This window comes from Leptonotus elevatus, chromosome 20 (assembly GCF_054856555.1).
Source record: "Leptonotus elevatus isolate MCC_2025b chromosome 20, RoL_Lele_1.0, whole genome shotgun sequence".
Taxonomy (NCBI): Eukaryota; Metazoa; Chordata; class Actinopteri; order Syngnathiformes; family Syngnathidae; genus Leptonotus; species Leptonotus elevatus.
This window is the reverse complement of record NC_141258.1, coordinates 7,842,939-7,856,769: the sequence shown is the minus strand read 5'-3', so window position 1 is coordinate 7,856,769 and position 13,831 is coordinate 7,842,939. Positions and strand designations below refer to the sequence as shown.

Sequence of the window (13,831 nt, the reverse complement as noted above, 5' to 3'; positions counted from 1 at the left end):
ACGCATCAACAGCACTGACACTGAACAGTATCATGCCATTGTGTTTTGAGCAAGGAGGAACTTAGATCCGGCCTTCCTTCTTTTTTTGCTAGCAATGATTGATTTACATGTTGTTGTTTTTTTTGTACCCCCCCTTAAGGGCTTGGAGGCTATCTGATTCTGAACCCAGGCTCGTCTGACATGCGGCCCTTTTGACATCTGAACAATCTCACTTCAAAAAAAAAAAAAAAGATAACTGGAACTAGTTAAGCTACAGCTACCATTAAGGAACAATAATCTGAAACTGAGGACCTGAATGACGTTGCTGCTTAAATCCAGTCCACATGGACAAACATGGAATGTAATTTGAAATGTACAGAATCTCCCAGTTTCCTGTTTCTTTTCCTCACACCACCACTGACGAAACAAGGAAATGTTCTCCTCCTCCTGTGTCATACTGTAGCTTTAATTGAGGTTAAGTCTCCTGGTTAGAATATCTTCCTGCTCAGCACTGCAGCTGCTACAGTTACAATGCAGAAACAACCCCCCCACCCCAAAAAAAAAGCGAATAATTGTTTTCGTACCAGGCAGTTTTTTGTTTTTGTAAAGACCATTTAGATTGTCTCAAATTTACCATAACAATTTTAAGGCATTATAACTTATTGAAATTTGCATTTATTTCCGAGTTTTAAGACAATGGTGTTTTTTAAGCTCACTTATTTTGATATCTTGCCAAGTCAAATTTTCTTGTTTTAGTGTCAGATTTTGCTTAAATAAAATTTTACTTTGCAATTTCACCCTTTAAAAAAAAAACCACTATTTTTTTTTAAGTTATTATGCATCAGTAGTACTTGACAGTAGCACATAAATATGATCACTGGCACTGCCTCTAATTAGAAAAACAAGAAATCCCTCGTGCCCAAGGAAAAACAACCAATCAGAGACATTACAAGGTGTCAGTCATCTGCTGCACAGCCTTGCTATAAATACAACTTTGTTACTGTAACATTTAAAGTCATAGTAACAGTCAATCACAAATTTTCTGTGGTGATAAGGTCAAGGTCAAGGCAAGGCCTCTGATTGGTTGCTCTTCCTCAGGCATAATAGTTTTTTATATATCAAATTAGAGGTACAAACAGCCCCCCCACCACAGATCATACAGTCATAATAACTGTTGAATTCGATTTTCAATAATTGAAAACTTCCCTTTTTAATTATTTTCATCATATTTATGACTGTTTTTGCAAAATTTTAAGCCCAGTTTTGCATCTGTATGACACTTGAGACATTGAAGGCCTGACAGGATGGTGGGTGAATTCTGATAAGAATGTGCGATAGCAAAAATGGGCCGACTGTTCTCGAACCAGAACAAAAGCACACAATATGCTCCATTATGATCCCTTTACTCTCCAACTGGAATAAGCTTTGTATAAAAAGACAGAAAATAAACCTAATTAAGACCTCAGTCTTGCATTAAGTATCTTATGAATTTTAAATCACAATAACTGGCGGAGGGAGAATAATAACAGCGCGAGCAAGACATTGGATGAATATGAAGCACAGCACGCTCTCACTCATCGAGTCGCCGCTCCTCGGTGATGACATAAGCAGCCGTTGCCATGACGTCGGGGGTTGCTATGAAGCCAGTATGTTCTGGACAACAGGAAGACAGCGTGGCCTGTTTAAACTTTAACCAGGAGTCTCGCTGGGCTCGGATGACCTTTTCGCGGGAATCCGACTTCGTCCTGTGAAACGAGTCTGCCACTTGTTACGATGTAATGGGAATCAAATGCAGGTCTAGACTGCAACACAAACAGAATTTTGGCCGCACTGTAGTCGGTTTTTTCCCGGTGTAACTCGATCAGGGTGGCATGGATGAAATCTAATTGCAGGGGAAAATCATCAAAGATTAATGAGCTAAATCTAATAATTTGCCAGTTCCTTCTTGGTTTGCATGGAATGAGATCAGAGCAAGGTGAACTGGATTTTTCAAACTTTTAAGTGTTGCTTGTCAGCATCCACATCATACATGGGTGATTTTTTTTGGTGGTTTGGTTTTTTGTGTGTGTGGAGTAGGAAGCAAAATGCAGCATAGGAATTTTGGGACCCTTACACGGTCTTTCACTTGCTCTTCAGCTCTCGGGCAAAGCCCAGGAATGTATAGCCTGAGGAGGAAGGCGTGGTTCGGAACGCTCCCACTGTCCAGTGGCACCTGATTTTTGGGTTTCGCTTTGGGCCAGACAGAAAAAGAGCGCTAGGAGTCAGTAGGACAAGGCGCAACTATGGAAACAGGTCATCGATGCTTTAAAGTCTTTAAAATATTATAAAAAGGGTTTTAAGGAAACGCCATCTATTTTTTTTTTTCGTGGTACAAAAATCTGGAAAGAAAATCCCATGAAACTGCAAATACAAAGAGAAGAGGAAAGGGCCCTAAAATTAAACCCTGTGGAACCCCATAAGACATTGAAGCTGAGCGGGACGAGGCAGTTTTTAAACACTCTTAGAAAAAAACTGAAATGAGGAAAATTTGGGACCACCAGTGTGATTATTAGTTACTGGGCTACTTTCTAAGGGTTAATGAAGTCAAATGTTTGTTTTGAGCGCAGAAACACGATAAATTCTTCCATCCACCTCCACTTCCTTGACTTTCACTGCATTACCAGTGAAAATAATCTGTCGTGAGTTAATGATTCATTGCAGGAAAAAATAATAAGTGAACACCTGATGTGCTACGGTGCATTGCAGGTGGTGTTTAATCATTAGAAAAAAAAGGGAGTTGCTCAAGACCAAATGACTCCTCCTTGTTCAAAATGAATCACTGTAGATTGTGATGTGTGGAGGAGTCACTGATTTAAAAGGAAGAATATTCAAGGGGAGGTTTCATTTGGCTCTGGACGGAATTACCCAAAGAAAGTAGCTGTATGTGTATATTCTGTAGGCATTGGGTGGCAAAAGGGGGCGTGTCTGCAGAGCATGACTCCAGCTTGACCTTTACACAGAGTTCATTCATCACGCCGGCTCTCCCTGTGTTCTCGTCACCTTCGCAACACTTCACTTCATTGGAATTGACGACGGGCGCTGAGAGCATTAGGGCCCGGGTCAACGTCGTACCCCTGCTCAGAACTTGATACTTAGCAAGCCCAGCGTGAAGCCCACACAATGACACAATGTTGACTGAAGGTGCAACTTTATGGTTCTCCAGTAGCTTCAAAGATCGAGCTTTCCACTTTATTAGGTACACTTGTACGCATTTCACAGGCAAGAATTAGAATCCAGCTCGGCTCATCTCGGTTAAAACTCCCTCTCTGATGTATGGTTCCTGTGCTAAGCCTAATGTAATCTTGCAGACAGACTTGAAAAATGGCACTTGAGAAGTAAACACAACGTCACCCTGCCCCCCCGCATTGCTTGTGTACCCTCCCGCGGTAAAGTGAGTTTACAAGATTTACAATGCTGCTCTGTTAAGACCCCCCTTTTGTCGGATGCAAAGGGCCGATCCCTCTCCACTCATCCTTCGGACCTTTATTTCCTTTCGCCTTCGGAGCAGCTGCTGCTCAGATCCACATGGTGCCATTTTGTTTATGAGTGGATGCGCACGTCGTGCAAATAAACGTGCTATTGTAAAAGGGCGGGCTTACAACGGACATAGATGAGTTGAATTCTATATATATATATATATATATATATATATATATATATATTTATATTTATATTAAGGGTGTCAACATTAGTGCGTTGATTTTTAGTTAATTTAAAGTTACTTTAACGCCACAATTTTTTTTTACGCGCAATTACTTGGAAAGTCTGTACTGGGGGAAATTCCAGTCGCAACACAGCAGACACGTCCACGTCAAAATTGAGAAATTTAGTAGTAATAAATTTAATAATAATACATACACAAAAAAATGTGCAGACTTTCACAAGTTACTTCATGTTAAAGATTAGATAATGAACTGAGCTGTCACCAATGTTTTACAAATGCAATTATGCCATCTAGTGGCAGTAAAATAACTTCAACACAAATCAATGTCACACTCATTTTTTACAGTACAGTATATTTTCTTAATTTTAACTCAATTTTGTGAATTATTATGAAATTTCTGTATCAATAATTAAAGGATGCAGTCATATTTCTATTAGTCCACTTTTATAACAAATATTTTATTGTACATTTTATTGTACATTCAGAACAGATATAAAATGTGCAATTAATCGTGAGTTAACTATTGAAGTCATGCGATTAAAATATGTAATCGCCTGACATGTGTGTGAAAAAGAACTTGGCCTTTTGTTACCTTCCAATGACAAGTGGAGCGGAGCGAGGAGAGTGCGAAAGTGTGAGAGATGCTACAGACGTGCACATTTTCCACTCAATTGAATGGCCTGCTCAGATCATTAAGCTTCCATTCATTAGTGAGGGACACTGGCAGGGCCTCAGCTGCAAGGCAAACACTGAGGGGCCTTTCTTGGGGGGGAGGGGGGGGGGCTTTGTGGGTGGTATAGTGGCCTCTGAATTTCACCTGAGGTGTTGTTAACGAGCAACCTATTAACTATAACACAAGAAGTTATAGTCGATATTTCCGCTCAAAAATTTTTTTGCAATACATTCTTATGTTATATCATTTTATAAAAGCGTCAATAAAAGAAACCAATTAAAAGAAGTACTTCTTCCTATTCAGGCCAATAATTAAAAGCTCTACTCAATGAAGTTCTTTGGACCCCAAAAAGGTGTTCTACATACTCAACATCGTTTATATTCTTGGATCAAATATTGACTTTTTGTGAGCAGCGACTATTCTTGGCCCCAAAAGTCCTCGTAGGTTGTTTTTATCCTGGACAAGCACTTGAAGTCGTCAACACCTGCCCGAGGATACAAGATCCTGTGGAGCTGATCAAGAATTTGCCGCCAACAAAAATACGAGACGCTCTTTGCTTCATTTCAAAATTGCATGTTTGTAAAATGAGATGACGAAGCAAGCTGGGGGGGGGGGAGAAAAAGTGGGGCAGAACGGGAACTCCCCAAAACGGGCCAAGCTCAGGCATGTCTGGATGGATTGCTCGTCTTATGTTGTTAACAACCCACCAAATAGCAAAGGGGGATGTGTGACTGAAGGACGGAAAATTCTAAAAGCAAGTTTTAACGCCTATAGTTGGGGTTGAACACTTTTGCCAATGGTTTGAAGGGTTGAGGATGTTTAATTTGCAAATGTAATAGTACAGACAATGTTGTCAAGATGCGCAGTTTCATCCTGTCCCGAGTCAAAACATGCTCACATTCAGGGTGGAGTTTCCTGCTCGAACCACGGGAGAGACAACAAGAGTCCGAATGTCACCATGGTTACGCTTTTTGATCATCCCCAAATGGGATGCTAACAGGGGGGGTGAGGGGTCAAGATGCACTTGGGAATGATTGAGAAGATTAACTCATTCACTGCCATTGACGGCTATAGACTTCAAAAAAATCATTTGAACTATTTCTATTAGTATAACATTTTTTCCACTTTTGTTAACAAAAGTATGAAAACCTAGAAAAAGAATTGTTATTGTACATTTTGAACAGATTTTTGTGATTAATTATGAGTTAACTAGTAAAGTCATGCAATTAATTACAATTAAAAATTGTAATTGCCTGACGTGATTTTTTTAAATAAGAAAAGATTATTAACTCATTCACTGCCATTGAAGTCAAAAATTCATTTGAACTATTTCTATTAGTTTAACATTTTTTTCCACTTTTGTTAACAAGAGTATGAAAACCTAAAAAAAATTAAATTGTACATTTAGAACAGATATAAAATTTGTGATTAACCGTGAGTTAACTCGTGAAGTTTAGATTAATTAATTAAGATTAATTACAAAAAAATTAATCGCCTGCGCCCCTCATTTTTAATTATCTTCTCTTTTTTAAAGTTTTTTTTTAAATAATATTTTCTTTTTAAAAGAGAAAAAGAAAATATAAAAAATTAGGGTCACCAGGCGATTACATTTTTTCATCATAATTAATCCCATGACTTCAATCACAAATTTGATATCTGTTCTAAATGTAAAATTAAAAAAATTATAGGTTTTCATACTCTTGTTAACAAAAGTGGGAAAAGATTTAAACTAATAGAACTAGTTCAAATGAATTTTTGACGTCTATAGCCGTCAATGGCAGTGAATGAGTTAAATTAGCAGTGGAGTGAGATCGTTTGGAATTTGTAGACGCTTGGTTCGAAGAGAGGGAATTTCATGAGGGATTCCCTTGCCTAGTTAGCTGCAGCCCGAATACTCGAGTTGAGTGGCGGGGCGGACAAAGACGGCGTAATCAAAGACGTCGCTCTGGGTCTTTTGATGGGCCCAAGAGAACAGCTGTTTGCGCAGGCCGCTCCCACTTGTCCACTCACCCTGGCAAAGTGGAAGCGCAGAATAGAAGCATTCTTCTGCCCGGACCAATGTGGTCTCACGTGGATTCATACGAAAGCTGAGAATGCAATTTATGTGGCTTTTGAGTTATTTTGAGGGAACAATACATTTACATGACGACTTTTCATTGTGTCAAAGTGTCATTTCTTCAAAAATATCTGCAGAAATGTCTCTACTCACATATTCACTTCCTGTGACCGCGACAGCCCACTGTCCTAATACTTTTGTCCACATTGTGTGGCTTACATAGCGGAAAAGCAATATTTCTGGTGATGCCACCCTTGAGACAAAATTATTATTTCTTTGACTCACTGCAATCTCCCTTTTTTTCTTTTTATCTCAGGTCAGAACCAATGACGGCGGGGGTTGCAGGGGGGAGGCGGGGTAGATAACGAGAGAGTTGCTTGCAGCTCTCCCACTCAGCTGAAAGCCTGACTCCCATTCTCAATCAAATCAGCCTAAAGTAGCCCGTGGCGCTTCATTATGGAGACTTGCTTGAAGTTTCCAAATTGCGTTGCAGTTTGCAGCGGGGGGGGGGGGGGGGGCATAGGAAGCAATTGCGTGGCCGTCATCCCCTCTTAATTACAACACGTAAACATCCTCTGCGGTGGGATTATACATAGTATGTGTATCATTAAGGGTGACTCAAATCAAGTCATTTTTGCCACAAAGTATTTTCTATGGTGCTCGGATGTGTTTATTTACTCAATTACATAATGTATCAGATGCGGGGTAAGGCATTTATTTACCTCCACTTTCAACTAATCACCTGGTTTGTCATTCATTTTAAAAGAGCAAACACCCAAGTACACACCTGACTATCGTTCCAGGTTTTTTTTTTTGCAGGTGTCAGCAATTATAATTTCATGCTTTTTCATATCATTTTTAATGTAACTTAAATTGACATAAAAGTGGACAAATAAGTTACTAAATGCAAATGTAGTGGTAGATTTTCCTTCATTGATACAGTATGTTTAATTGTAAGATTTGAAACATTACGTTAAGTTTTTGTTGTGGTAATTTTCAGCCACTAGGTGGCATTAGTGTTTCATGTTGGATGTTGGCGACAGGATGGCTACATTTTTCTTTTCAAATTCACTGGTGTGGAACATGAAGTAACTCGAGGACTCCAGGTCATTTTGTTCATTGTAAACTACAGCCAGTCAGCAGTCCCAACAAATACATACATTAAAAAAAAAAAATCACACTTACGATTGCTAAATTGTGTTATGATGTCTCTTTTGCAAAAAGTTGTTGTTGTGAAGTAGAGCATGAACAACATTGTTTTTACAATAATTAACTATATTTAGATTTTTTATTCCTCCAGACATTCAAAGCTTTTTAAAGTCATTTAAGGCCTTTTTTTTTTTAAGCAAAATTCATTTGAGACTTTTAAATGACCGGCGGAAACCCTGTATTAAAGAAAATACAGTATTCGAGTGTCTTGATAATAAGATGATGTTTACAAGAGCAGAGGCAACTATGGAGGAAGCGTGGTATGTATTTTCCCCTTTGTTGGTCTTACAATAAAAGGCATTTACGCATTTATAAAGCCATGAAACAATATGTATACAGTACTTCCCCATAATAACTGTCTCTCTTCTGTAATCCCCTCATATGGTGCAAAAAAAAGAAAAACTGGCACAATATTCGGACCTGCGGGCTGTACATAGCAGTACGGGACAGCCTGGAGGACAGTCAATTGAAAGTGGAATGCAGAAGTCGGTATTAAGAAATAAAACGGCAACAAAGGAACGGGAGGAGAGACTGAGAGCGAGAGAGAGATTTTGTTCCACAGCGGAATTTTTGATATCTACTTTATCGTTCAAGGTCCTGTGAAAATGGTTGTGTTGTCTTTGGGGTCAACTGCGATCTCACTTTCACTCTTAATTGTCCGCCTTTAATTACAGTGACAATGCATAAGAAATAGGAAAACGGTACAGCAAAACACTGTTATACAGTATGTAGTACCAATTGGTAATGTTTTTAACTAAACGTCCGCCAATATGTTGTTTATTTTTTGTAAACTGAGCTTTTGTCCCATGCGGGCTGAAACCAGGCCAGCAGTGCTACTTAAACCTACTGTGTCAGTAAAGTACCTAACAATGGTCGCTGAAGACTTCTCAAGTTACCAGCATGCTGAACTTTGATTGGCTGTCTTACTGATAAGGAATATAGGACTTCATTAGCATATGTACAAGACTTTACAGGACAGCAGTGGTGGCAAAAAACAAAAGGGAAAGTATTCTATCGAATAATAATGCTCAGTGTCTTATTATTGTGGATGCATTTTGCACTGCATCATGCTGAGCGTGAGAGATATTTCAAATATTTTGGAAATTTCCAAATAATAAAAATACTGTGAAATGAATACGTCTCGGAAAGTGGACGTAAAATGTCGCATGTTTCGGATTGATTGCATCTTTTGCATGGCGTATTAGTGCAACTCCATACTCGGTCCATCTGCGCCATCTACTGGATAGGAGTATGACTGTTTTCTGTGACGAAATAGTCTGTCACTCAACTGTATGTATTTATTTATTATAGACAGTTCCTCATCAGTAGTCTATATTTTCTATAAATTACTGACTTGTCTAAATGCCATTGAAATATTACATTTAGCAGCAGAGGTTTTTGCCAACTTCATTTATATAGAACACAAACAATAACAGGAACTAAAATATTTATTCATTCATTACGCTTGTGTAGTTGCACTGCGCTAATCTACCAAAAGAGGGCGCCATAGTATCAGAAAAGACGGGTGACAAATCAACACATAAATTTGTTGTGGTCTATGGAGGAAAAAAAGTCACATGGAAACAATGGAAGAGATCATTAAGATTTAGGTGCATATATTAACAGAGTTTTAGTATTTAATTTAATATATTTAATAATTAATGTAATCTACAAGCAATAAAGACATGTATAACGATTATAACATTCAGCAGGGGGCGCTGTAGGTCATAACCTAAAGCTAAAAATACAACTAAAACCACTCTGAATTAGAACTTGAAATATTACCACAATTCACTCAACAGTGTATAATCCATCCGTCATTTTATTATTATTATTTACGCGCCTGCACTCCTCCCACCCGCCCACACCCCAGAAAAAAACGAAACACACGCACAAACACTTCAGAGGAATTCACCCCGAGGGCTGTATCAGCTGAAGCAACTTTATTTTTTTTATTTTTTTTACTATCGTTACTATCTCGCTTTTTCTCACCCCTACAGTTGACTCGGGTCTCCCCAAACACTTTTGAATGACAATGGAAGGCAGTGGGAGCCTTTTCATTTTGATGAATTCAAGTGTGATCTCCAGGCAAAACATTGCATAAAAACATTAAGGAGACGGTCTGGCGATGGGATTAGTCTCTTAAACAAAAACAAAAAGAAGAAGAAAGCTCCGAGCTATTATTATGCACCGGGAAGTTGGCGAAATTAAATATAGTATTAGAGTATAGTAGTAGGCTAATACTGTTGGACGAAGTCCCTAAAAAGTTTCTCGTGTTGGGGTTTTTCACCGCCAACAGGTAAATGCAAATGCATCATTAAAAACCCTAATAAAAAGTCAAGACTGTGAGGTTTGCGTGCGGGCGCTGAAGGCTGAGGAGGAGGGGGGAGTTGGGGTTCGACGGGGGAGGGGGGTGCACTGGAGCCAATGGGAGCGCAGCATCCCGCCCATTTCTCTATAACTTCATGTCACAGCCACCAAGTCATGCCACAACCAAGTTCTTGCAGCTGGAAGACTTTAAGTGGACTTGCCCCAAAAAGAAGCTTTTTCTTCCTTCTTTCCATCCACGCGTGGATTTTACCCCTGCGAGGGAAACAGGGAAACCCCCCCACCCTCCTCCTTTGCAGCCTCCTATTAAAGAAAAAAAAAAAGCATGAGTATCGAGCAGCTATACGAGAAGAAAATCGCCGGTATTCTCACCGACCTTCCGGGATCTATCGGATCTAAGGACTCCCCGACTCTGCCCGAGTCCTCCGTGACGGACATGGGCTACTACAGCGCGGCGCAGTCGGCCCACCACGAGTACTACCAGAGCCAAGCGTACGGACAGCCCATCAACTCTTACCACCATCACCACCAGTTTAACCTGAACGGAATGGGACCTGCTGGAGTGTACGCCGCCAAATCTGAATACCCTTACACGAACAGCTACCGACAGTACGGACATTACAACAGGGATCACCTGCAGGCATCTCCGCCACTTTCAGGTAAGGAAATGACCTTTGAACTCTAATATATATATATAGGGCTATTACATTTGATTATTTATAAGTGTTATTTTCTGTGTTTATTTTTGAAATGCCGCACAAGCCCCGTGTTCGCGCTTCGACTTGTGAATTTTGCATTAGCTTATATTTGACAGCGTTTAAAATATGTATTGTTTATTTTTAGTAAAAGAGGAGCCCGAACCCGAGGTCCGCATGGTGAATGGCAAACCCAAAAAGATCCGCAAGCCCCGAACCATCTACTCCAGCTATCAGCTCGCTGCCCTGCAGAGACGCTTCCAAAAAGCGCAGTACCTCGCTCTGCCCGAGAGAGCCGAACTCGCGGCCCAATTGGGCCTGACCCAAACACAGGTACGATACCCGGACTCATAATGTCCGTTTAAAATAAATAAATAAATAAATAAAATAAAAAGAGAGAGAGAAAAATTTGGTTCTGAGTCTTAAACATTCCGCTCTATCTTCCCCAGGTCAAGATCTGGTTCCAGAACCGGAGATCCAAGTTCAAGAAGTTGTACAAGAACGGCGAGGTGCCCCTAGACCACAGCCCGGACGCCAGCGACTCCATGGCGTGCAACTCGCCGCCCTCCCCCGCCGCGTGGGACAACAGCACCCCCCAGAGCAACACCCCCCTCAGCAGACCTCAGGTGCCGCAGCCGGCCCACAGCTCGTCGCCGCCTTACATGGACGATTACAGCAACCACTGGTACCAGCAGGGATCCCACCTACAGCATCCGGGTACCGTGCACCACCCCGTCCCGCCACAGAGCGTGGGAGCTGTTTATTAACAGTGACTCCAAGCCTCCCCCCCCCCTTTTTTTTTAAACGAGGTCTACCCAAAAAACGACTGTGCATTGATCACGTTTGGACCGGGAACAAGTCAATCCAGGCCAGAACTTTTTCAAAGCAAATAAGGGATTTGTGATCACTATAACGACGTATTTAAAGGACATCTGACTTCTTCTTTTTGAATATAATTTATCTCCTCTGTTATACCCCCCCTTTTTTGTAAAAAAGAAATGCAACGTTATTTTTGTTAAATAGTTACAATAGGCAATAATGGCAAAACTCGCGCAGTTATAATAACTCATGCCGAGCGTCACGTTAATTAAACTCAGGTCATATTTATAAGCATTTGTACAAAGCGTCGAAGGTTGTAAATAGGTGTTTATACAGAACCACTATTATGATCACATTTGTTTGAACGACTCGATTGTGGTTCTCCATGCAAAAGTCATTTTTATATTCATGTAAGTAGCTCACTCATTGCCTTCTTGTCCTTTTAAATAAAAGTGTTATTTGCACGTTGTGTGTCCAGCTGCATGGTGCCTTCAACTACAGAATCAAATGAGGAACAATTTTTCAGTCATTTATTTTTTGTAGCGGTTATAATTGACACGTCATCATGTTTTTTTGTTGTTGTAAAAATATGATTTAAAAGATATTCAGTAAAAATGCAGCTAAAATATCGATTTGTAAATATGCTCGTATCGTATTTTATTATTTTTATTCGACTGGGCATGGCGCAACTCGCATGTTAAATGTTAATTGTCATCTCGCAGTTGCCCTACATTTGAACGCACAATTATACAACATAGATGTTAAATTTGTTCTGTTTTTTATTTTTTATTTCTTTCAGGGCGGGTCAGGTTGCCGATTTTAGTGGTTGTTGACAGCGCCGAACAATGTTGTTGACGTCAGAAAACGCGCAGCCAAGAAAACAAATTGTGCAGATTGTAGGAGGCGACGCGATGGCAGACATGTTGGAGTCGCTCGCTTTTATTGCGTCTCTGTAGTGAGCGTGTGTGTGCTTGTGGGGGGGGTGTTTGCTTCGGGGGTTAACTCTTTCGCATAATGGAGTAGCCCAACAAGCAAAAGAGTAGTAACATGGGGGAGAAATAAATGACCAATTAAAAATAATAATAATAATAATCATCAACATGAAGAACCAGTTTGAGGTGTTTGTTTTTATGATTCCAAAAATGTCAACCCGGAAGTATTTGTTACGATGTTGAAATGCATCGGAATTCATAAAAAAATGTTTTATGACATTTAAAATTTAGTGGCAGAGTCGTCTTTTATTTGGATAATGTACGATAGTCCATGGTATGCGTCAGGTGGACACGCGATGGGACAAATTTTATTTTTAAATGACTGTGTTGACTGATTTATTTTAAACAATTGTTTAATTTTAGCAATATTCGTATAGTAATAATAATAATTATTATTATTATTTAGATGTTATGCAACGTTAATATCTTAATTAGTAAAAGTGAATTTAATATTTTCAACATAAATACCTTACACAAGAAATACTACATACATTTTCAAAAGTTCAAAAGTTTGGGTAACGTAGAAGAAATGTTTGTATTTTGGGGTGGTATTTATTTTTATTTATTTTTACAAATGTCTGGAATTTCTGACCAATTAAATATCTTTATTCAGATTTTTTTAAAAATAAATACACATTTAAAGGTGAAACCTTTTAACAGTAGCATATATACACTGTATATGTATCTATATTGTTCTTAAAAAAAATACTGTTTTAGCGTGACCCATTTTAACAGTAGTCTATTGTTAATATGGTTAAAAGGGAGAAAAAAAAGTCTAAATAAATAATGCCCTATTGTATGGTCACATTATAGGAAATGCTGCCAAAGAGTAAAAGAAAGGGCGCAATGATATGATTCCTCATTACATTCAAAAAGTCTTTCTTTGAAAAACTTGGAGGACTTAAAAATGTCACACTTAGAATGTTATCTTTTGATTTGCAAAAGTTGTCTGTTATTGACCTGACTTAAAATTTTGTAAATCCTGTGACTAAATTCACCATCAATTGCCTTCATGTTCTGATATGTTGGCGTGTTCGCTAGCAGATGTGAATTATTTGCATTTCGGTATCAATTCATTCTCATCAAGAGGTCATGTGATCTCCCTGAGTAGACAACCCCCCTCAGCCGCCACACCCCTCGGCATGTGTGGTCCTCGTGCCCGCCCTTCATCGGTTGCGCCATTTGTGCTGAAGACAAACGCGCGTGAGTGTGTGGACCTCCAACATTCACGTTATCTCGAAATATGAACAAGTGGAGGCAGCCATGAAAGTGAACTATTGAACTTGAATGTGATCCTACACAGGAAGAAAAAAAAACATCACTTGGGTCTAAATCGAGGTGGTGCTGAGGCCCCATTGAGGCCTTTACCTCGTCCAG

The 13,831-nt window shown here is 39.5% G+C and overlaps 1 protein-coding gene across 1 annotated transcript; it reads left to right on the top strand.

Moving 5' to 3' along the window:
• Positions 1-10,048: 10,048 nt before the first annotated feature.
• Positions 10,049-11,926, top strand: dlx3b (distal-less homeobox 3b). The gene is made up of 3 exons (XM_086063847.1): positions 10,049-10,607; positions 10,792-10,976; positions 11,093-11,926. The coding sequence occupies exons 1-3, from the start codon at positions 10,274-10,276 to the stop codon at positions 11,408-11,410; spliced, it is 837 nt and encodes a 278-aa protein (XP_085919973.1). The 5' UTR covers positions 10,049-10,273; the 3' UTR covers positions 11,411-11,926.
• Positions 11,927-13,831: the final 1,905 nt, after the last annotated feature.